Source organism: Protopterus annectens, chromosome 3.part1 (genome assembly GCF_019279795.1).
Source record: "Protopterus annectens isolate FY-2018-M chromosome 3.part1, PAN1.0, whole genome shotgun sequence".
Lineage (NCBI taxonomy): Eukaryota > Metazoa > Chordata > Ceratodontiformes > Protopteridae > Protopterus > Protopterus annectens.
The window spans coordinates 1510532971-1510557301 of NC_056732.1; the positions used below are offsets into that span (position 1 = coordinate 1510532971).

Genomic DNA, 24331 nt, shown 5'->3' on the forward strand with positions numbered 1-24331 from the left:
TTAGATCGCATTGCCTTAGGTTGGTATATATTGGAGAGGCATAAAGTAGGGTGGAGATAAGGTGGGAATTTGCTATTGAAATCTTTGCTGCTTTGGTGAGAAGTTGCTTATTTCTGTATAACGCTCCTAGTTTTTTGTGGACTTTTTTTATGGTCATGGATATGTGAATGTCAAATTTTATTTTGCCTGTTTCCACTCCTAGCAATTTGGTGTGTTCAGTTGGGTATATAATGGTGTTGTCTTTTGCTGTGATGTTAAACTGAGAGTTGTTTTGAGTATGTTTGGTAGGTTGGAAGATGAGTAGTTTAGTTTTGTTTGGGTTGAGTATTAATTGGGCATCGGATAACCAAGTTTCAACAGAGGAAAAGGCTTCCTGTGTGACTTTTTGCAGTTTGGGTAGGGACTGGGCTGAGCAGATGATGGTTGAGTCATCTGCATATTGTATGAGTGTGCCATGTTTGGTGGCAGATGCTAGATTATTGGTGAAAACAGAGAAGAGTAGGGGTCCAAGGATGGATCCGTGGGGAACCCCTATGGAGGCAGTAGTTGGGGAGATATGTCATTCTGCCATACAACGGATTGTTGACGGTCAGACAGGTAACTCAGAAACTAGTTGGTGACTGATTGAGAGAAGGATAGGTTTTTGAGGACAAGAGATGAGTTGTTTGTGTGGGACCATGTCAAATGCTTTAGAAAGGTCTAGGAAAGTAGCAGAGGAGAGATAGCCATTGTTTTTATGCTGAAAGATAGTGTTAATAAAGGAGATTAAGGCAGTGGTGGTGCTATGGTTTGGTCGGAAACAATGCTGAGTATTGGAAAGGAGGTTTTTAGTAAGGAGGTAGTCTGAGACCTGAAAGTGTATGCATCTCTCTAGTATTGTGGAGAGTGGAGAGAGAATAGCTATGGGGCGATAATTGGTTAGTTTTGTGGAGGGTCTGCCTTTGTGGAGGGGAATTATGTGTGGTACTTTCCACAGTGTGGGAACATAACTTTCTGACAGAGATCGGTTAATCAAGATGGATACTGGGTAGGCCAGAGCATCAGCTGCGATTTGTAGGTATTCACTTGGGAGGTTGTCTGCTGCTAATTTGGTGGGCTTAACTTTAGTTAAGAGTTTTTTTTATGTGGGAGGTAGGTACAGGAGAAAAAGAGAAGGCAGTGGGGAGATTACTAGTTGAAGGCGTGGGTTGGAGGGGAGGGGGGTTGTGTTGTTTAGCTAGTGATAGTATGGTTTGTGTGAAGTGTGTGTTGAATGAGGTAGCAATATTTTCTGAGGAGTGAGGGATGTTAGGAGGAGGGGTACTGACTTTACCTGGGTGGAGGATGGAGTTTATGGAGGACCAGAATTGTTTGGGGCTGTGTTGGGAGGCGTCTAGTACAGACTGGTAGTATTGGAATTTGTCCTGTTTTATTAGCTTTTTGACTCTGTTGAGTAGTTCTAGGAATTTCTGTCTAGTTGAGGGGGTTTTGGTTTTGCGCCAGTGCTCCTAGGCTTTATCCCTGTTTTTCATTTCTGACTTAGTGGTTTTCTGTAGCCATGGGGAGGGTTGTGCTTTGGTTCTGGAAAGTCTTATGGGGGCATGGTAATTAAGGATGCTCAGGAAGGTAGTATTAAAAAATTCAACTGCGTCATCAAGACTGAGGTACTTTAGAGGACGCCAGTTACATTCTTTGAGGGATGAGATGAATGTGAGTGGGTTAAAGTTTAGTTTTTTACGTATTTGACGGTAGAGGACAGGTTTAGCTTGGTATAGGTATTTTTTGAGTAGGAATGTTGGGGAGTGATTACTGAGGCTGTCTGATAAGCAGCCTGTTATATATGACTGGGGGCTCTTACTGACTAGTATCCAATCCAGGGTAGTGTGCTTGCTGGAGTTTTTATTTATCCTGGTTGGCAACTGTACTAGTTGGGTGAAGCCATGAAGGCTTACATGATGGATTGGATGGTTGCCAGAACAGGATTGCCAGTCAATATTGAAATCACCTAAAATGATAGTTTCTTGGGGGAGATGGTGGGTAGACTAGCTGAGGAGGTTTTCTAGTGGTAGAATGTTTTGGCCAGGTGGGAAGTAGCATCCAGTTATGTTGATGGTTTTGTTTTGGTTTATTTTGAGGTTGGTATATATTATTTCTTCATTGCCTATTTGTGGAGCTGATGATTTTAAGATCTGGATGTTTAGATGCTGTTTAAATATTATAGCTACACTGCCTCATTTCTTGTTTAGCCGGTCTACTCTTAGTATGCCGTAACCAGTAGGGAGCATTTGCTCCCTGGTAATGTGAGATTTTAGCCAGGTTTCTGTCAGGATGACTATATCTGGGGAGTACAAGTCTATGGTGGCATGGAGTTCATGGACTTTGTTGGATATACTTCTAATATTTAGGCTTAGTAGAAGGAAGTCACTTGGCTTTCTATTGGCTGTAATATGGGAGAGGTTGTAGTTTCCATTTACACGTCATTACCTGGCTGTGAAACTCATGGTCCCTGGAAAACAGCCTGGAAATACCCAGCTCAGCAGCCCACTTCATGGTTCCCCACCAGCTCACTCGTTAACAGCAGTATCTACCACAAAGAATAACCACAGGTCTCACTGACTCTAACTATACCTTGAGATTGCAAATAAATCTTGTATTTCTTACCTGCCATTAGCGCTGTAGTTGGTAATCAACCAGAACCTGCCTTACACCTTTCTTTCTCATAATAATCTTTACTGACTTTTCTATTAAAACTCTTTCTCTACTTTTAGTTACTACTACCCTTAAGCTCTTCCTACCTTCTCTGCCCATATCTTCTAACTATCCTAACACTTCTCTACACACCTACCTTCTCCACTGATTATTTTTTGTGTGCATTCCTCTCTTTGCTCATCAAGCCAGCCGGCGTAGCCCAGCTCTGTTCACCCTCACTACATGGGCTCACTTTGCTCCCCTACCCTACCCCCAATTCCCACCCACCACCCACTACATCTACATTTATCTTTACATATAACCACTCCTCCCACCTCATTACCCAAACACGTACATCTACCCATATCATCCAACTCTCCTCCTAAGCACCTCCCTTAATTAACTCAACTCTACTACTCCTCCTATCAGTGATACACCAACTATCAGTCCCAAAACCTACCCTGCACAGAGACTACAATCCACGCATCTTAACATGGTACTAGTACATATTACTTCCATAATTGTACTACTTACACTTTCTCTCCTCACCTCTTACCATACCCACTTACAGGTAACCCTACATTATGCAGGTACTGCTGCCTCTCATCATAAGTACATTCAATCTTACTTTTCTATCTCTTCCTCTATCCTTACCCTATCACCCACTGACTACTTATACTTTAAAATACTACCGCATCCCAAATATCATCAACCCTCCCTAAAATTCAACGGACAAATCACAAAACTCCTGCAGTCTATTCTGTACATTGCCTCTAAATTATCTCGCTCTGGGGATATTCATCCCAACCCTGTGCCAACAACTACTACAAACCTACCCCCCCCCTGCAAATTCCCCTTCTCCCCAATAGTCTAAATCAACTTTCTAGGAAAACTGCTGACCTCCTGTTTCTAAATATAAACTGTAGAAGTATCTTCAACAAAATCCATGACCTGCACGTCTGTGTTTCTCTATACCTGCCAGACATGGTGGTTATAACTGAGACTTGGCTAAAGCCACATAGCAACGACAATGAAGTTATTCCCTCAGGATACAATATACTAAGGAAGGACAGAAAGGACAAAAAAGGTGGTGGCATTGCTATATTATTTAAGAACCATCTCACAGTGCAAATACTAAATATACAATATCTCTCTGTTGACAATGTAGAAATATTATTCATCCAACTGCAACTCAACTCCAAAAAATTAATAAATATAATTGGATGCTGTATACATCCCAGCAACAATATACTCACTCGAGAAAATCTGCTCCATTGGTCCTGTTTATCTCTCCAAAATAAAACCATCATTCTGGGTGATTTTAATATAGATTGGCTATCTTGTATCTCTTCCACCCCAACAAATCATATTAATCTCCATGGCTTTATCCAAGCCATCCAAACTCCAACAAGAATTGACAAGACAACTAACGGAATCAATCCTTGACTGGATTCTAACTACTAAACCTAGCCACCCCTCTCTTGCAGGTTGCCTCCCTGATGGTCTAAGTGACCATCTGCCAACCTTCCTTCTATGACAACGCAACCATAATCCCAAAGGTACAGTCTATCATTTTAGTAGAAAGAAAAAGAACTTTAACCCCATCAATTTCACAGTAGAACTAAAACATTGCAATTGGGCACCCCTGAAATACCTGGAATTAAACAAGGCAGTTAGTTACTTTTACAACACCTTCTTGAATGTATTAGATCTTCACGCCCCTCTTAGAACCATAAGAGCCACGTCTAATCCCACTCCATGGCTTACCAAAGAAACCAAAGCCCTCCTCAAAGTAGAGATAAAGCATGGGATCACTAGAAAATTGTTAAGTCCCCAGCTGCAAAACAAATATATCAGGAGCTTAGGAATAAAGCTAAGAAACTTGTAAAACTTGACAAAATGAATTACTACTCCAGTCTTTAAATCAAGCACCAAAATAGCCCTCAAAAATGTTTGGGCAGACATTAACAAATTATTACTATCAGGCAAAACTGGTATCCCCTCTCCCACCTTAGTAAATACAGCATTCCCACTCAATTTAATAAATTCTTTACTGAAACAATACTGCCCCTAGCCAACCAACAGAAAAATCAACACACACACACTTCCTCTGAACCCATCACTACTCCCATAAGGAATAGCTCCTTCAAATTCCAGTCAGTCTCTATAGATAGAATAAAAAACTACCTCAAAAAACTTAAACGCACTACTCTGGCTACTGACAAATTACCAGGGGAATTCTTAGAAGTTGCTGCTCTAATTAACAGATCCCTCTCATAAGCCACAGTCCCAGAGATATGGAAAATATCTCATATAATCCCCCTGTATAAAGGAGGCAACTCCACAGAGCTTATAAACTACTGACCTATAACAATTCTATCCCCTGTAGCAAAAATCCTTGAAAAGTGCATACACTTCCAAATGATTCACTACTTGCACACACACAGGCTGTTATCAAATACCCAGCACGGCTTGCAACACTTCCATAGTACCACCACTGCCTTGTTGTCCTTCTCCAATACAGTAAACTCTCATAGCAATGCTGGAAATTTGTTTCTGCCACTTTTCTTTACCTCTCAAAGGCCTTTGATATGGTTAGACATGACATTCTTATCAAAGAACTGTCCAAATTAGGACTCTGTCTTCCCGCCATAGCCTGGTTCCAGAGCTATTTAGCTGGCCATCAGCAAGCAGTCTTGTGGAAACAAGAACTCTCCCCCCTTCACCCAGTTCATCTTGGTGTTCCCCAGGGTTCCATTTTAGACCCTCTGCTGTTCATCCTCTATACCAATAATCAGCATTCCCCTACTCCCAAAGCATCTTGTCATCCAATACGCTGATGACTGTACATTAATTTGTGCAGCTTCCTCACTACAGAAACTTCACACATTAACTCAGGAATCTTTTCTCTCTATAGAAACATGGCTGTCAAATATCCAACTCATCCTAAAGCCTGCTAATACCAAACTACTACTCTTTAAACCCACTAGGTCCACCTCATCAACTTCTATCTTTAATATCATGTCCAGTAACAAACCTACTATCTCTCCCACAGAGCACACCAAACTCCTGGGCATTGAGATTGATAACAATCTAAGATGTGATATTCATATTTCCCAGACCATCAAGAAAGTTCACAAAAACTAGGTACACTCTATAGAAATAGACCATTCCTTACCCAACAAACAAAAGCTACTATATCTCACACTCACCTTATTTCTACCTTCCTGTATGCCTCACCTATTCTCACCAACCTTAGAAAAGCAGACCTAGCTAAGCTTGACTCCTGCTATAACAAAATAGCTAGATTTGCCTCTGACTCCCCATTTAGATCTCACCACTGCTCATCCTTGAAGCTGCTCAACTGACTGGAACTTCCTCAACTCTTGCATTACAACCAACTCTCTCTGGCCCATAAAATTTTATATCAACCAGAAAAAAACCTGCATTGCAAAGCTTACTTCACCTCAACACCAATAACAGAACTCTTTGCTCCAGTAACAAACTTATTCTCAGAGTAACTAAGTCAAATAATACAGCAGGTGATGCCCTCTTTTCTAATTATGTATCCAAAATATGGAATGCTCGACCCTATAACATAACTGCTATGACATCCTTCATACAGTTCAAAAAAGCATTAAAACTGCATCTCTGCTTTTTTGCTGAACTGATGCAGGATTCTTTCCAGTCAGTTTTATCTCCACCTTTTCTACTCCATTTTCTTTCAGGCTGTTTTAGTTTCTTCTTTACAGGCACACAGGCAGTGTACTTACTGGCCAGTAAGTGAATTTACTAAAAGTTTGCAGCTGTCTTGGAAATTCCTCCTACAACAGTTCTCTGATATTGATTGCCTGGCACCAAGATTGCCTGACACCAAGTGAAGAGGATTTGTATAGATTGATTCAGTTTTGTTTGAGGAAAGGTTGTGGTGGCTTCTAGACAAGCACATGAATAGCCAAGAGAAACAGAAATGAAAATGGTGAATAGAAGAAAATATTACTTTTAAAAAGAGTTATTGATTGTATTCTTTGCATTTTGCTGCTATCAAGTCCGTAATTTATGTAGAAAACAAATATTATTGTAGGAGTATGCTCATTTTCTGTAACTCTGCATGTCCCTGCCTTATTGAATTTAATCTGCAAGCACTGTAAGTGAAGCTGTGCTTTCTTTAACATTTGTTAATATTTTAGTGAACCTCTTTTCCTGCTAATCACACAAAAAACCTTTCACCGTATTCCTACCCTATTCAATACTAAAACCCCATTTTCAGCCTTTGCTGATGACCTTAACCTCTACTACCTACTTCTGACCTTCCAAAAATACTAGACTCAGTAGATAAATACTCAAGAATTTCCAACTATAAACTAAATATAGAGCAATTAGCCATCTTTCCACTGAACCCCTTCTGCTGACTACCTAGCTGCCCCCCTCTCAAATCAAAATTAATCATTCTTTACAATACCTCGGTGTTTCCATCCACCAAGACCCCAACCAAATATAGTCGAACAATATTTCCAAACTATGATCTAACATCCAACAAGATTTGAACAGATGAACAAAACTACATCTCCCATTTCTCGCCAAAGCTGCTATAATCAAAATGAATATCCTACCTCGTCTACTTTGTTTTCAGAGGTTCAAACACAATAATTCACAACAAATTTTTTAAAACTCTATACTCCTCTTTTTCCAAATTCCTATGGTCCCCCAAATCAGTCAGAAGTAGCTATAATAGACTAATTCTCCCAAAAGACAAGGGTGGTTTAAGTCTGCCTGACTTCAAACTATATTACGATATTATCAATGGTAACAAGGTAGTAAGAATATCCGATTATGCTCCCAGTTCGTCTACCTGGTCCCCTACATGGGTAAAATTATACTATAACTATAATAAAACATTCAACTTCAACTCCGAAGCTCTCTCCTTTCTGAATATGGAAAACCTAAAATAGTTCAAACTACAATCAACCATTAAGCATAAAATAACTATTCTTCAGAAGATTTTCAAATGTCTAAAACTGTCCATTGCGTTCAATACCTTACAACCATTCCATCTCAACCCCAGCCTTAAACTGAACAACAAAATGATGAACCTGGATAAATATCCCCTCATCAGAAAGTTAACTATAGCAGATCTCTTTCCTCTCAGAAATAGTTCACTGTCTGATATAAGACTACACATGTCTCTACCCAAAAGTTACAGTCATTCTGAGACAAGTCCTTGAACTTTGTTGTAATACCTTGGAAGATACCTCTTTAAATCTAAATGATATTAAAGCCTGCAAATCCATATGGAACCTCCTTCTTGTAATTCATACAAACTTATTCTTTCTATCCGAACCCAAAATGAACTAATGTTTTCAAACTGCTGGAAAGACCAAGATCCCTCCATTTCCCCTAACCAAACTTCCCAAATGATTCAACTTTCCTTGAAACTCAATCCCCTTAAAAAAACTTAACTATACCCAACTTATGATTTTAAACAATGCGTACCTCATCCCTGCTATACTTTCCAAAATATATCCCTCCTCCTCTTCCCTCTGTTCCTATTGTACCAATTACAACGCTGACCTGCTCTATATTTTTTTGGAGTTGCAAATGCTCTTATAGACTCTGGTGCTCCCTTAGAGTACAATTGGAAAAAAGGGATATGAGAAAATGATTTTGTCCTGGAAATTCGCAATATTACATATCCCTCCTACAGGATTATCCAAACTCCAGACTCATATCTTAATAACACCCGTTTCCCATGTCAAACTTTATATCACCCTTAACTGGAAAGATATATCTAACTTACTTGGGATGGATTTAAACAACTTGCTACCAAACACTTACTTGGCCACAAATATCTGAAATACATCGAAAGACTTAGTACACACTTTACTGAATATTGGGATACTTTATTTGATCTTATTCTAGCTTAATCTCTGTTAATTTATTTATTTTGTTGGACATAATGCGCATCTGTAAATAGTTATTTGTTGTATATAAGTCTATATTTCATTCATTATTTTGGTTTGCATTGTCTGTTACCATTTTGTATTGCATTATTATTAAAAATTGTTAATAAAACATAAACAAAAATTGTTAATATTTGAGATGGTGAAAAAGCGGAAGCCAGGAGTTATGCAGAACAAGAAATCTGGTATAAGCCAGGAGTTATACAGAACAAGGAATTGGGTGTTATATGTAAAAAATAGATGTTCTTCATCTCACATTGCTGCAGTCCTAACACTTGGGGTAGTCCGCCGTCCCAGTCGGCCCGAATACCAAAGTATAAGGCTGACGTCGGTCAAGGCGCATTAGTCTGACGTCAGGACGTCAGGGTACAAATGCGCATGACCGACGTCATATCCTCAGTCTTTTTTGCCGCATGGTCCGATGCAGAAGCAGTATTGCGAGTGCAGGTTGGCGTTCTGAAATTTTCTGAAGTCGGAGTTTCAGACCGAATCAAAGTTGGCTAAGTACCCGTTGGGGAATATTTTGGTTTTTTCTTGCCTCAGTATTTAACCGGATGTCAGAAAAAGTGAATAACTGTATTTCTTGTGGGAAACAGATACCTCATAGGGATTACCATACCTTGTGTATACCTTGCTTAGGGCCTGAGCACGACGTTGTTGGATGTCGCTCTTGTGCTAGATTTAACAAACGCACTATAAAGAGAAGATTAGACTGTGCCAGGTTAGTTTTTGGGAAGCGTTGTAATTATAAAATGCCGTCGGATGCTCCGACGCCCGCTTCGTCTAAAAAGCGCAAGGACAAAGCAGCAAAGCCTAGGTTGGAAGAACCGTCTGTCCCGGATGTCGGTTCTTTAGAGGGCTCGGTGGAGCCGGAGGTTCTGCCAGAAGTTTCTTTGGAGTCTCAGGGAGAAACTTTACTGTTACAAGATGTGTCCTCTCAGGAGGTAGGCCAGGCTGAAGGGGCTTCTCAGGTAGCTGTTCTCCCCTCCCTTCCTAAGGTGGTTAGGCCCTCCCCTTCTGTTTCCAAGGCTTCTTCGAGAGGCAGGCCAGGTTTAACTTCAGTGGGTGTCTCTCCTAGTTCTTCAGGGTCTCTGCCTAAGAAACATATGCTTAAAATGGCAGAAGATTTGATTACTATGATTAGAGGTTCTATGCCCCCTCCTGATAAGAGGCCTAGGGTGGAACCTGAGCTGGAGAGTTTTGAGCAGTGTTCGCAGGCTTCTGAGTCTTCGGCTGAAGACTTACAGGAGTATCCTCCTTATTCTGATTCTGATGTAGATGATTCTACTCCTTCGGCTTCTCCTCCTGAGGATTTTTCTTTTTCAGAGACTCTTCATTCCATGAGGGAGCATTTTAAATGGGAAGGTCAAGATTTCTCTGATTCCAGGAAAAGGCTTAGGGAATTTTGTTTCTACCCCAGCATAGGCCTTTAGCTATACCTCCTGTTCTGGATGTGGTGGAAGATGTTTTGCAGAGGCTTCCCTGAACCATGATTCTTTGCCTCCTGCCCCAGTTAAACCGGATAGGTATTATAGGGTGCCTGAAGCTCATAAGTATCTTTTTAAGAGTCCTAGGGCAGACCCAGAAACTGTTTCTCAGGGGCCTAAAGGTGTTAAGGCTTCTGTTGTTAAAAATCCTGTTCCTCCTGATAAAGAGGCAAGGGCTTTGGATAGATGGGGAAAGAAGGTGTATACTTCTTCCACTTTAGCCATGAGGGCTTTGAATTGCCAGTTCCACATGTTAAAATACCAAAATTATCTCCTTTCACAATTGAAGTCTAAGGTGGATGCTCTGGCAGAAGGTATTGAGTGTAAAGAGTTGCAGGATTTAGTTCATGTTTCTGAACAGGTGGGTAAGCATTCTTTGCAATGTGGTTTTGATGCTGTACAGGCCTCTTCGAGGGTGGCTGCCACTGGTTCTGTTCTTCGCAGGCACGCCTGGCTGAGGGATCAGAATTTAGCTGAGCATGTTAAGACAAGGATTTTAGATGCTCCGTTACAATCTGATGTGTTGTTTGGTTCGCCTGTGGAAGCAGTTTTAAAGAAAATGGAGGACAAGGCTAAGTCTATGCAGACTGTTAAAGATTTTTGCAGGTTCAGCCTCCAAGTTTAGTAGAAATTGGCCTACTAAGGGGTGGACATATCCTTCTTATGATTCCCAGTCTAGGGGTAGGTCTAGACGTGGTAGGGGCAGAGCTCAAGGTTCTTTTAGGCCTAGAACAGGGAGTTCACCTGCTCAGTCTTCTAGTGAGGGCAGGGGTCAGTCCTTTCGTAAACAGACCCAATGACCTGCCTTTTCAGCTGCCAGAGCCTTCTCGTCTGGCAGCACCTTTGGGAGGAAGGCTGGCACTTTTCAAAGAAAATTAGAGTTTAATTACCCAAGACAGATGGGTATTGGATATCATTCACCACGGTTACAGGTTTTATTTCCATACCTTGCCTCCTTTCAAAGGCATGCCAGACATTCCTCCTCTACAAAGAAAGGAGGCTCACAAGCAAATTTCTCTGTTACTCCAAATAGGGGCCATTCAGCCGGTTCCTGTGCCAGAAAGGGGCCTAGGATTTTATTCTCGCCTGTTCCTAGTACCAAAAAAGGGGAACACGTGGAGACCAATTTTGGATTTATCTATCCTCAACACTTATCTGGACATTCCCAAGTTCAAAATGTTGACGTTACAACAGCTTTTACCTCTGCTGGGAAAAGATCACTGGATGGTAACTTTAGATCTCAAGGAGGCTTACCTTCATGTGCCTATCAGACTAAGTTGCAGGAAGTATCTGCGTTTTCGAGCTGGGAATTCCCATTATCAGTTCTCTGCATTGCCCTTTGGCTTATCTACTGCCCAGAGTATTCACAAAAGTTCTGGCTCCAGTGATAGCTTACTTCAGGCTAAAAGGAATACAAATCTATCCTTACTTGGACGACTGCCTGATTCTGGCTCAAGAAAAGGAAGACCTTTTTCAGCATTTGGAATATGTGATAGCAGTGCTAAGATGCCTGGGGTATTCTGTGAACGAAATAAAGTCCAGTCTAGTACCCTCTCAAGACATGTGCTTTCTGGGTGTGAGACTGAATACAGCAACCCAGATGGCCTTTTAACCCCGGACAAACAAAAGAATCTTTCCCTTTACTTCCATCAACTATCTCTTCAGTCCGGGCTGACTGCAAGGACAGTCCTTCAAGCCTTAGGGTTCATGGCATCTTGTATTCTGGTGCTTCCCAATGCCAAACTGCATATGAGGAAGCTGCAATGGTATCTCAAAATGTATGGACACAGCACTGCCAGGATTTGGACACTGTCATTCAAATAATACCTTGCATTCAAAAGGAATTTTTGTGGTGGGCTCAGGAATGTCACCTAAACAAGGGACTCTCTGTGACCCGGCCAGAGGCGAGTCAGATTCTAACGACAGATGCCTCAGACATAGCTTGGGAGCTCATCTGAATGGAAAGTGGATACAAGACAAGTGGCCTGCCAGACTACAGCATCTGCATATCAACATGAAGGAGATGTTAGCAGTCCAGTTTGCATTAATGGCTTTCAAGGAGTTACTTCTTCCAGGGCAGGTGTTGATTCTAACAGACAACACAACTGTCATGTGGTACATCAACAAACAAGGGGGAACACATTCTTATCCTCTATGCAGGCAAGCAATGATTTTGTGGGAGACTGCGCTCAGCTTGCAACTAAATCTTCAGGCAAGGTTTCTGCCGGGAGCACAGAACTCCTTAGCAGATGTGTTAAGCAGGCAAATCATGGATCCCCACGAGTGGAAACTGGATCTTCATGTATTTCGAAATTGACAGTGTCATGGGGAACTCCAGACATAGATCTGTTCGCTTCTCCACTAAACCACCAGCTGCCAAAGTTTTGCACGAAAAGGTTTCATCACACAGCTTGGAAAGTGGATGCTCTTTCTTTCAGTTGGAAAAATCTTCATGTGTATGCCTTTCCACCTCTGCCTCTCCTCCCAAAGGTACTCCTAAAGGTCAGACAAGACAAGCCAAGGATGATTTTAATAGCTCCAGATTGGCCTCGGCAACACTGGTACCCATGACTGAGGAGTCTGGTAAGGAAGCCTCCATGGCCTTTACCTTTGATTCCACACCTATTGTCTCAGAGGGACGGTCATCTACTCAATGTCAAGCTTCACTCTCTTCATCTAACAGCCTGGCATATTCTGTTTTGAACCACAGCAGGTCTCAACTTCCTCAACAAGTTTTGAATGTGATTATGGAAGCCAGAAGACCTAGTACAAGGAAAGTGTACGAGAAAAATGGAAGAGATTTTTATTTTGGAGTGCAGCAAAGGATTTGGAGGTTTCTGAGCCTAATTTGAGTGTGGCTCTTCAATATCTTACTGAGTTATTGGACAAAGGTTTGTCTTTCTCTTCCATTAAGATTCATGCTGCAGCAATTTCAGCTCACTATGATTGTGACCCACCATTGTTTTCTCATCCTTTGTTCAAGCAATTTCTTAGAGGGGCAAAGAATATAAGACCCCCACGTAGAGCTCCTACTCCTGCTTGGGACCTCAATTTTGTGTTGGAGAAACTTACTCTACAACCTTTTGAGCCTGCGGCTACTGCTGAATTGAAATACTTGTCATGGAAGACTGCTTTTTTGTTGGCCATTACTTCTGCAAGAAGGGTTTCTGAATTGCAGGCCCTTATGGCGGTTGAGCCTTTTTTGATTTTCCATAAGGATAGGGTATCATTACGTACTAATCCTTCCTTTATGCCCACCCCCACCTGAAATTCCCACCCCCACCTGAAATAAAAAAGACCACAGTAAAGAACTTCTCGAAAGCCGACTTCACACTTCTAAAGACTAGTGTGGTCTCCTTTAAGGCCCCCGAGCCGGCGGAAAACAGTACTCAAGCCGCTGAATCACTTACAAATGCCTTCTACCAGCACCTGCAGGACTGCATGGATAAGGCAATCCCAAGCAAAACAAAGACTCTTTGTACCAAAGGCAAGCGTCCAGTCTGGTGGACCCCAGCCATAAACAAACTCTACAACAAAAGGAGGAAGCTACTACAAGATAGAGCAAAATCCTTAAAAGGTAAGACACCCTTGATCACTATAAGTAAAAAACTAAGAGCTCTCATAAAATCATCCAAAGCAAATTTTGAGAGAAAAATAGCTAAAGACTCAAAAGACAATCATAAGGCCTTCTTTAGCTATGTTAGAAACCTGGGAGGAACCTCCCAGATATGCTCAGAACTAGTTCAAAATGATGTGAAGATTACTGATCCTACAGACATTGCCAACATACTGGCTGACAGGTTCAGTGCAAACTTCTCCCCCCCCCCAAAAGGAGAGATATCTATACCAAGCGATTGCAGCCCCCCAAACATCTCCAACGCCCAAGTGAGAACTGCTCTCTCCAAAGCAAAAGCACAGCATCCATGGGACCTGATGGTGTCCCCGGCTGTGTGCTCCACGAACTCAATGAGGAATTAAACCCACAGCTAGGACAGCTGTTTAATCATAGTCTTACCTCTGGATACGCACTCCAGGAGTGGCGCACTGCAACTGTGGTCCCACTTCACAAAGGCGGTGCCTCCACCGACCCTGGAAATTACCGCCCATTAGCTTGACAAGCCTTATCTGCAAAGCCATGGAGAGGATCATAATGGACCTCATAAATAAAGACATAGGGAATTTGCAGACTTTGGATCCATCCCAGTTTGGCTTTGTCAAAGGCAGATCATGCCTTCTAAACTTGGTTGACTTTTTCAAACAGTCACCAAAGCCATTGATGAGGAAAGGCAGTCCATACAGCCTACCTCGATCTGGCGAAGGCCTTCGATACAATACCCCACTCGGGTATCATTGAAAAACTCATCAGCTTAAATGTTAACCCATACATCACAAGATGGGTTGCAAACTGGCTGAGTGACAGAACCCACAGGGTCAGAGTTGCTGGCACCATGTCAGACTCAAAGCCTGTCACAAGTGGTGTACCACAGGGCTCAGTCCTGGGCCCACTCTTGTTTGGCATCTACTTTTCCAAGTACAAGCAAACACAGGAGGGTTATGGCTGACAAAGTTTGCAGATGACTGCAAACTGGGCCATAGTAGAAAACACATCTGACACAGATATCCTTCAGAAGGGTCTCACAGAAACGGATAACTGGTGCCAGAGCCATGGCCTAAAGTTAAATGCCAAAAATGCATAGTCATACCCTTCGGAAAAACAAGGTTACCCCTAGCTACCAAATAGGTGGCAATCCACTGAGCATAGAAGAAGTTATCAGGGACCTGGGGACCCAGGTTGATAATAGTCTGTCATTCGACACCCATGTAGCTAAAGTAGTTAGGAAGACCTTCTACATTGCCCACCTTATCATGAAGGGATTCTCATCTAGATCAAGGGAGGTCATAGTCTCCCTATACTCATCACTCATCAGACCAATGATTGAGTACAATGCCCCATTTGGAATGTATCTGACCCGACACTTGCAGCAGCTGGAGAGGCCACAAAAGTTCCTCACCAAAAGGATAAAGGGTCTCAAACATCTGTCCTATGTTGCCCGACTGAAAGACCTCCAGCTCTATTCAGTCGCACCGCTTGCTCAGAGGTGACCTTTGCCTAACATACAAGGCCATGTCAAACCCAGATTTGATGAATATGCTTCACCTCAAAAAATCTAGATCCGTCAGAGCCACAAGGGCGGGAGACTTAAACCTCGACACGGCTATTAATAGGACACGCTGGAGGGATAGATTCATCACCCAAAGACTCCCTATGCTGTGGAATAAAATCCCGGTATATGTGAGGCAGAGCACCTCGCTGGCCTTGTTCAAGAGAAATCTTGACCAATGGATGGGAGATCGCAGATATACCCCAGGGATTACCTCAGTGTCACTGCTCAACAGAGGCACAGCAAAATAATGGGCATAGTTCCCCATACTAAAGGGGTGGCGTAAGCCACAAAACTATGGGCTAGGCTTGTAAATGCCCTCGGGCAGATAGCCTAGTATGAACCTATGAACCTATGAACCTAAGGTGGTCTCTAGTGTGGCTTTAAACCAAACTATTCATTTGCCTACTTTTTATGCAGATCCCCAAAATAAGGGGGAAAAGATTTTGCACACTTTAGATGTACACAGGCAGTTGCGTTATTATTTAAGCAGGACTAAGGATTTTAGGCAGTCTCAGCAGTTGTTTGTTTCTTTTGCTTTGAGTTCTCAGGGCAAGCCTGTGTCAAAACAAACTATTTCTAAGTGGATTGGGTTTTGCATTGCATTTTGTTATTCCCATCATGGCAAGGAGATTCCAGCTGGGATTAGGCCTCATTCCACTAGGGCTACTGCCACTTCAACAGCATTTCTAAGGGGTGGCAACTAAGGATATTTTGGAGGCAGCTACTTGGAGTTCAGTGCATACTTTCTCTAAGCATTACCACCTTCCTCTCTACTCTAAATCTAGGGCTGGTTTTGCCACGGCTATTTTGCAGGGCATGTTGACAGCTCCTGCTTCTTTATGATTTGCCAGCCTCCCTTACCTCTGCTTTGGGATTCTACCCAAGTGTTAGGACTGCAGCAATGTGAGATGAAGAACATAGTACAGTTTTGTACCTACCATAAATGTAGATGTTCAAGATCCACATTGCTGCAGTCCAATTTACCCTCCCTCCTTCCCGTCTGTGTTTAGGGGTGGTTGTGTGGGTGGGGTTGTACTTTTGTAAATTTGTATATATTGTACATATATTTGGTACAGGAGTGTTTGGAGTTTTTTGGTTTTGGCCTTATCTTTTTAGGGTCTTCTGACATCTGGGGCAAGAAAAGACTGAGGATATGACGTCGGTCATGCGCATTTGTACCCTGACGTCCTGACGTCAGACTAATGCGCCTTGACCGACGTCAGCCTTATACTTTGGTATTCGGGCCGACTGGGACGGCGGACTACCCCAAGTGTTAGGACTGCAGCAATGTGGATCTTCGAACATCTACATTTATGGTAGGTACAAAACTGTACTTTTTGGCCACACTCCCATGACAGGATGTTTTTTTGTAAACCGCTCGGGATTTGCGCTTAGTTTTATGTTTTATGTAGCATTCGCAATCCTGTTTACTTGGAAAAGATAACACACCACATCTTGATTTTATTTTCGATGTACCTGTTGTTTCCTGTCTTTGAGTTTAGTGAGTGTTCAGTTGTGCATAGGCCCGGACTATAAATTATAGATATTATTCTGAAATGGGTCTTTTTTGAGAGAAATTGTGACAGTAATATTTTTGTTTAAGTAGAGATGACATCCAATCTTTCAAAATGCAAAAGATAACCAAGGAAGTCTGCTTTCATGGTCTTCATATCTGTCAGTAAACACTTTTGTACATTTTTCTGCTCTGCTCTTAGGTAAGCCCAAAGGAGATGAAGGAAGCCCTTCGCAGGCAGTGGTCCCAGCTTTCTGATAAGAAACGTTTGAAATGGATTAGCAAGGCACTGGAGTTACAGAAGGACTATGAGGTAAGTAATGTGAATAGTGTGGGTAATGTGAGTATGTTTTTAAGTGTGTGAGAGAGAGGAGAGAGTGAGATGTGGCCTATGAAAAATAAGGACACCTAACAGACTCCATTTTATAGAAGTTACATAAACCTTCAGCCTTGTAGACCACAACCTTGTCCATATGCAGTCAAAATTAGAAGCAATGTAGCACAGTGGACCATTAGAGTTAAGATAGGCTTAACAACCTGAGGTGGATCCCTTGTTACAAAAGACATCCTCCAAGGCTGTGTATTATTCAGCTTGTTAGTCTGAATCTTCATGCATAAGATCCTTTCTGACATTCACACCCTCCTAGTATTACGTATGATATACATATAGATCAAGCCCCTCCTATACAGCCATTAATAATGAGCTAGACAATGCCCTCAATACAATAGCAGACTGGCCCAAAACTAATAGATCACTTTTAAACAAACCAACAAAAAGCAATGATCATTGGAATGAATCAAAAACTCATATCTGTCCTACCATATTAGCATATTTAGTTTTCAAAGCTATCAAAAGCTAGATACCAACAGCAGATTCAAATATCTGGATTTGTGTCTAGACCAAAACGTAACTTCCATAACCACATATACCAGACCAAATCAGGGATAAACAAGTTAATGTTTTAGTCCAGAAAAAAAATCATGCTTCTTTTCACCTTAAAAGAGAGCAGCAATAGGTAAGGGCATTTTACAGTTTACTCATATTTGTGTCTCTGTCAGTTAATCACGTTTGCCATTTCATAACAAGTCCCCCAGTGCAGAACACTAGTGCTGTCTACAGCAAACGGACTCCCCGTGAAACAGATAAGTTGCCTCCTTCATCTTTATAGGTTCATAGGTTCATACTAGGCTATCTGCCCTAGGGCATTTATAAGCCTAGCCAGAGTGTGTTTGACTTTCGCCACCAATTTTAAATTAATTTTGCTATGCCCTTTTTCGAGGTTAGTATACTGTGCCTCTGTCTAACAGTGACACAGAAGTGGTACCCAGGGTAAACCTACGATCCCCCATCCACTCATCAAGATTCCTCTTGAAGAGAGTCAATGAGAGACTCTGCCTAACCTGGACTGGGATTTTATTCCAGAGTGAAGGGAGCCTCTGGGTTATGAAGCTGTCCCTCCAGCATGTCCTATTTATTTCAGTGCTGAGGTTCAAGTCTCTTGAGCGCGTAGCTCGATGGGATTTGGATTTTCTGAGGTGCAGCATGTCCATTAATTCCAGGTTGGACATGGCTTTATACGTCAGGCACAGATCGCCTCTGAGCAGGCAGTATGCCACTGAGTAGAGCTGGAGTTTCTTTAACCGGGCAGCATATGGCATCTGTTTGAGCCCTTTGATCCTCTTGGTGAGGTACATTTGGGGTCTTTCCAGTTGCTGCATGTGTCTGGTAAGGTACATCCCAAAAGGGGCATTGTACTCAAATATGGGCCTGATGAGGGATGGGTAAAGAGGCATGATGACCTCCCCTGATCTAGATGTGAATCCCTTCATGATTAGGTGGGCTATATAAAATGTTTTTCTAACCACTTTGGCCACGTGGTTGTCAAATGAGAGATTGCTATCAACTTGGGTCCCCAGGTCCCTAATTACTTCTTCCGTACTTAATGGATTACCACCTATTTGGTAATTTGTGGGCACTTTGTTTTTGCCAAAGGGGATGACTATACACTTTGTGGCATTTAGCTTGAGGCCATGGCTCTGGCACCAGTTGTTTGTTTCTATGAGGCCCTTTTGGAGGATGCTTGTGTCGGCTGGAGAGTCGATTATGGCGCCCAGTTTGCAGTCATCTGCGAACTTGGTCAGCCACAGTCTTTCCGTGTTGGCCTGTACCTCTGAGAAATATATACCGAACAAGAGAGGTCCCAGGACTGAGCCTTGTGGGATGCCACTTATAACTAGTTTGGAGTCTGACATGGCTCCAGCAATTCTAACCATGTGGGTTCTGTCCTTGATCCAGTTTGCAACCCATCTAGTGACATAGGGGTTTATATTTAAGCTGGTGAGCTTATCTATAATGCCCGAGTGGGGTATTGTATCGAAGGCTTTTGCGAGGTTTTTAAACTCCTAACACTAGAATCCTTTTCATTCCTAACAGGACACCTCACTAGAAGAAATCCATCCAATAACTTCATTTCATCTCCCTGCTGAAGGGTCAGCCCTTACTTAACATCTCAAAACAAGTTATGTTGCAGTGATCATTTTTTTTTTTTTTGCTTTCAAGTTTCTCTTCTCTGTGAATTTTTACCCTTTTGTCCAAAAATCTGTAAACTCATACACAAGTTTCAGATAAATTTAAATAAATCCTCTTCAAAAAAAGTAGGCAGTACTTTGCAAATAAATCTGTTGCCTGACCTACCACCTATCTATCACAATGTAATATCATACTGATGAAACTACCTTTAGAGCACTATGTGTTCACAGTGTCTTCTCATAATAATCTAACTTTTGGTGTTTTTCCCATAGTACATTTTTATCTACTTCTCTTCCTAATTTAGCCACCTCTCCTTTAACTCGAAGCCAGCAACACAAAACGAGATCCCAGAACACAGCTCCTCAAAGTGAAAAGTTTATTCAATGGGAAATGAAACCACCATTAACGCCTTTAAAATCATAAACCAAACAGCGTTTTCGTCAAATTAATCGACTTCATCAGATGACCAGTACATTTGAAACTCATCTTTTTATAATAACATCTATTAACTCATTTAATCAATTAATGAATTAAAAACAAATTCTTTTTCTTGACTGTCCAATAAAAACATGTTACAAAAAGTTAAAATGTACGATGAAATGACATAAAAAAACACTATTAAAAAATACTTTAAAAAATGCATGTTATACTTAAAATTCAAGAGTTTTTACACAAATGGAATATTTATTTCATCTATCTTGCTATTTACCAAGAATTGATTATTAGGTATCTTTTCTTGAATAAATTAATATTTAATCTGTACATTTATGAACTATAAAAACTGATTATTATAAATCATGTTTAAAAATCTAGTATATATGACAATATTAAAAATGAATGTAATAGGACATGAACTAAATTCAGTCTTAAAAGGGGGAAATGCATATAGTATGTATCCATGAAGAAATATATATAAAATGTGCATATTTAGTGACATCTGGTGGTGGAATACCATTATTACATCCTTTTCCTATAATTTAGCTGCTCTTAATCTAAGTAGTGGCAGTATAGAAATTTTATCATTTAACCCTGGAAATTTGTCTGAATTCAAGGTCAACTGCCACCACAACTCTCTATATTCCACTCTGTCTTCCCAAGGGCCACCCCTGATGTCTTTTTTAACTTGTTCAATTATTAAACATTTGTATTTATATTCCCTACATGTTTTGCTGTGTTTATAAAGTGCATTGCTTTCTTTACCCTTCAATATATCGTACATATGTTCGTAAATCCTTCTTTGGAGAGCTCTCTCCGTCTTCCCTATATAGAAGGAGTTACAATTTTCACAAACCACTAAATATATTATACCTGTGGACTCACAGTTGAAATAATCAGGACTATATATCCATTTATTCCTACTCACTAGGAAGAGTCCTTCCTTGTTTAAAACATGACAACACTGTCTGCAACGTCCACATTTATATGTACCTGTTTTAATTTTATTATTGCTTTTCCTATTACCACACTTAGTTTCTAGAATATTACCTAAACTTCGGGAATTCTTGTATATAACCTTTTTAGGAAAATTGTCCATGCCTTCTATATCTGTTAAGCATGTAAATCTATTCCATTCTCTAAAAAATATTTTTCTAACTTCATTGTTCAACCCATTATATTCAAGGATCAAGGCCCGAGTGAAATCCTCACCCTTTCTGGGTTTCTCATAATTTGAGTCTTTACCACCTTCACTTTCATCCCTTATTTCATCTGTACCTGTACTGCGATATAGGGGGGCAAATCTATCTTTTCGCCCTTTCTCCACTTCTTTCCGGATTCCTCTAATAAATGACACAGGATAGCCTCTATCTTTGAACATGTTTTCTAATAAATCACATTCGTTCTTAAAGTCCATATCTGAACTAGTCATCCTACTCCCTCGGACAAACTGTCCTTTAACAATGTTTTTTTTGCAGTGTTTAGGATGAGCACTTTGATAGTGCAGATAGGAATTGCAGAAGGTGTCCTTCCTGTATATTTTGGTTTCAAATTTACTACCCACTTTATACATTTCCAAATCCAAGTATGTCATTATGTTTTCAGATATTTTGTGGGTAAATTTTAAAAAACAGGTAGTGTTGTTTATATATTTTATAAATTCATCTAATTTATCTAACCCTCGTGTCCAAAAAATTATAATATCATCCAGGAATCTTTTGTAGAGAATCCAGGATGATTTGTATTCGGAATTTATAATGTATTGTTCCTCCCATTTTGCTAATACAAGGTTTGCATAGGAGGGGGCACAGGCTGCCCCCATAGCAACACCTTTGATCTGTTGGAAAAACTCACCTTTGAAATAGATGTAATTATATTTTAGAACAAGGTCGATAAGCCATAGACTTGCTAATTTGTCTTTGTGTGTCATATTCTCATATTCAAATACAATTTCCTCTAACATTTCTTTGCCTTCCAAATGGGGGATGGAGGAAAATAAATCTACAACGTCAATTGTGATGAATAAAATATTATCCTGCCACTTACATTTATTGAGACATTTTAATAGGTCCCATGAATCCTTTAGTATACTGGTTTTATTGATCCATATGGGTTTTAATTTGGAATCAACATATTTAGCTAATGTTTGCGTCTTGGAACCTTCAGCTGATACTATAGGGCGGAGTGGGGGATCCTCCTTATTTTTATGTATTTTTGGGATCCCAAAGATCGTGGGTATCCTAGGTTTATCAACTTTTAAAAAATGATAACTTTTATGATCTATTAATTCTTCCTGCAACATATTGAAAAGATCCAAATCAATCTTATTGTAGGAAATATTAATCTCATTTAGAGATGCAGATACATATCTATCCTCTTCCCATAACAGGGAATACATCTTACTATCATACAACATGTTATCCATAATGACGATACCTCCGCCCTTATCAGGTTTCATGACCCTTATGTCAGGATTATGTTTCATATCATATAACAATTCTTTCTCTTTTTTAGTTATATTCTCTTCCTTATTACATCTATTACTATATTTCCTAATTTCACCTTCCAGGATTTTCTCCAGGTTCTTTAACTGTGGGTGAAGTGGGGGATTATATGTGCTTTTTCTTTTTAAACCCTCATTAGAGCCAACATACAGGTTAGGAAGGGAAATACTGAAGTTCACTTTCCTCAAAAACAGTTTTATATCCAAAATACTTTTGGTAACATCACCTTTACAAAAAGGAATAAATTTTAAACCTTTGGAAAGTAAGGTAAAATGTTCTTTTTTGATTGTAATTTTACTAAAGTTGTAAATGGAAAAACTGTCCCATGTATGACATTGTCCTACAGCTACTATCAGTCCCTCATTAGTATCATCATTATCTGGAACAGGGTGGGTTGGGAGGGTATTTAGTATCTCCCCCTCCCCCTTCTCCCTCCATTCCTCTGAAAATTTGTATATTGAGGGGCTTGTCTGTTCAGTAGCCTTTCAGACCTCCTTAAAGGGGGAAAGGCTTGGTCATATTCCCTATCATACTCAGGATATGGTTCATCCCTATTATCTGGTACCCCCAAGTTAGGCTCCATATCAAGGTTATCCCTTCTATCTTGGTAATTTTGATAATCACTATGTTGGTAACTAAAACCTCGAGGCTTAGGGTAACAGGTTAAATTTTCATACTCTTTCACATCCCTTTGTAGTTTTTTTTTATTTTCCTATTGATTATATCATTACATTTTTGGTCAATGTCCTTTCTTATGTCATAGTACTTTCTCTTTTCATCTTGTATTCCAAAAAGTAAATCATTATGTATGTACTGGTCCAAAATTTCTATATCTTTATGTAAAACTTCCTGCACTCTACCATTTTCCTTTATAATTAACCTAAGTACATCAAGACCACAATTGTTAAAGACTTCACATAACTTTTTGTAGTACTCAGTGTCATATGCAACATTGTTGGGAAACTTAAAAACTCTTAGGCCCTTAGGCACAATATTCCTAGATATACATTCCCTTAAATATTCGTTCTCAATTTCTAATGTTCTAAATTTAAACATTAAATATTTCAGATGTTCCAGTTTGTTTTTATAGGTACCATCTCTAAAGTTCCGCTGTCCATTTTGTGTATTTTGAGGGTTAAAGTTGAAATTAAACTGAGGTTTAGACCTCAGCCAGTCTTTGGTATTTTTATAGTTAATATCGTCAGAAAACACAGTACCTTGTGGGGGCGGAACGCCCTTATTATTGCTTCCTTCCATATTACTGCCCGTAATTCCATGGTTGCTGATTTGTAAAATGTTAGGTGTATTTTCTGGTTGAAAAGTATCTCCAGGGTCGCCGACGCCACCTCTATCGCCAGTAAGCTCCCCTTGGTTACGACAGTTGTTCCTCATATCCTCATTACTATTGCACGAATTACCAGGGCAGATTTGTTTATACGATGCTCCCAAAATGGACAGACTGAGCGGTGTGAGAATGTTGATAAGCTCCGTAAGCTGCCCGATGAGCTTACGGGTCTGTCCCACATCATCAGAGCTCCTCACTTCCTTTGGAGGCGTGTCCTCCATCTCGCTGCTACTATTAATCCAAATAACGCCAAAACGCCAAAAACCACAATAACTCGAAGCCAGCAACACAAAACGAGATCCCAGAACACAGCTCCTCAAAGTGAAAAGTTTATTCAATGGGAAATGAAACCTCTCCTTTAAGCCACCTAATAACTCTCAGTCATCAAAGTTTTGGTGGTTTCCTTTTGTATTCATAACAAGTGTACTGATACCACATCTAACTGCTGTCTTATATCCACACTTTCTGCATACATTCTCAGCGATAGTAACAGCTGTGGCATAGTGGATAGTTAAGATGTTAGAAATGTTCTTTTGAGATGTTGTGTATATGCCATATAATGTGGAGTGAGCTTGGTTTGTATGCACTTCTGTTGAAGTATTGTTAAAAGCAAGGCCTATAAGCCAAAAAGTACAAAGATGCTTGCCTATCATCGCAAGGCTTTTTAATGGCCAAGGGTGGAGACTCTTGGGGGATCCACAACCAGAAGAAGCTGTGGAATACCA

The 24331-nt window shown here is 40.6% G+C and overlaps 1 protein-coding gene across 1 annotated transcript in view; it reads left to right on the forward strand.

Annotated features, from left to right (window-relative positions):
* LOC122797796 (nucleolar transcription factor 1-A-like) overlaps positions 1-24331 on the forward strand; it is an 892813-nt gene that overhangs the window by 417355 nt on the left and 451127 nt on the right. The window contains exon 8 of the mRNA XM_044066317.1: positions 16995-17105. Within this exon, the coding sequence (XP_043922252.1) occupies positions 16995-17105 (111 nt within the window). The remainder of the gene's footprint in view (positions 1-16994; positions 17106-24331) is intronic.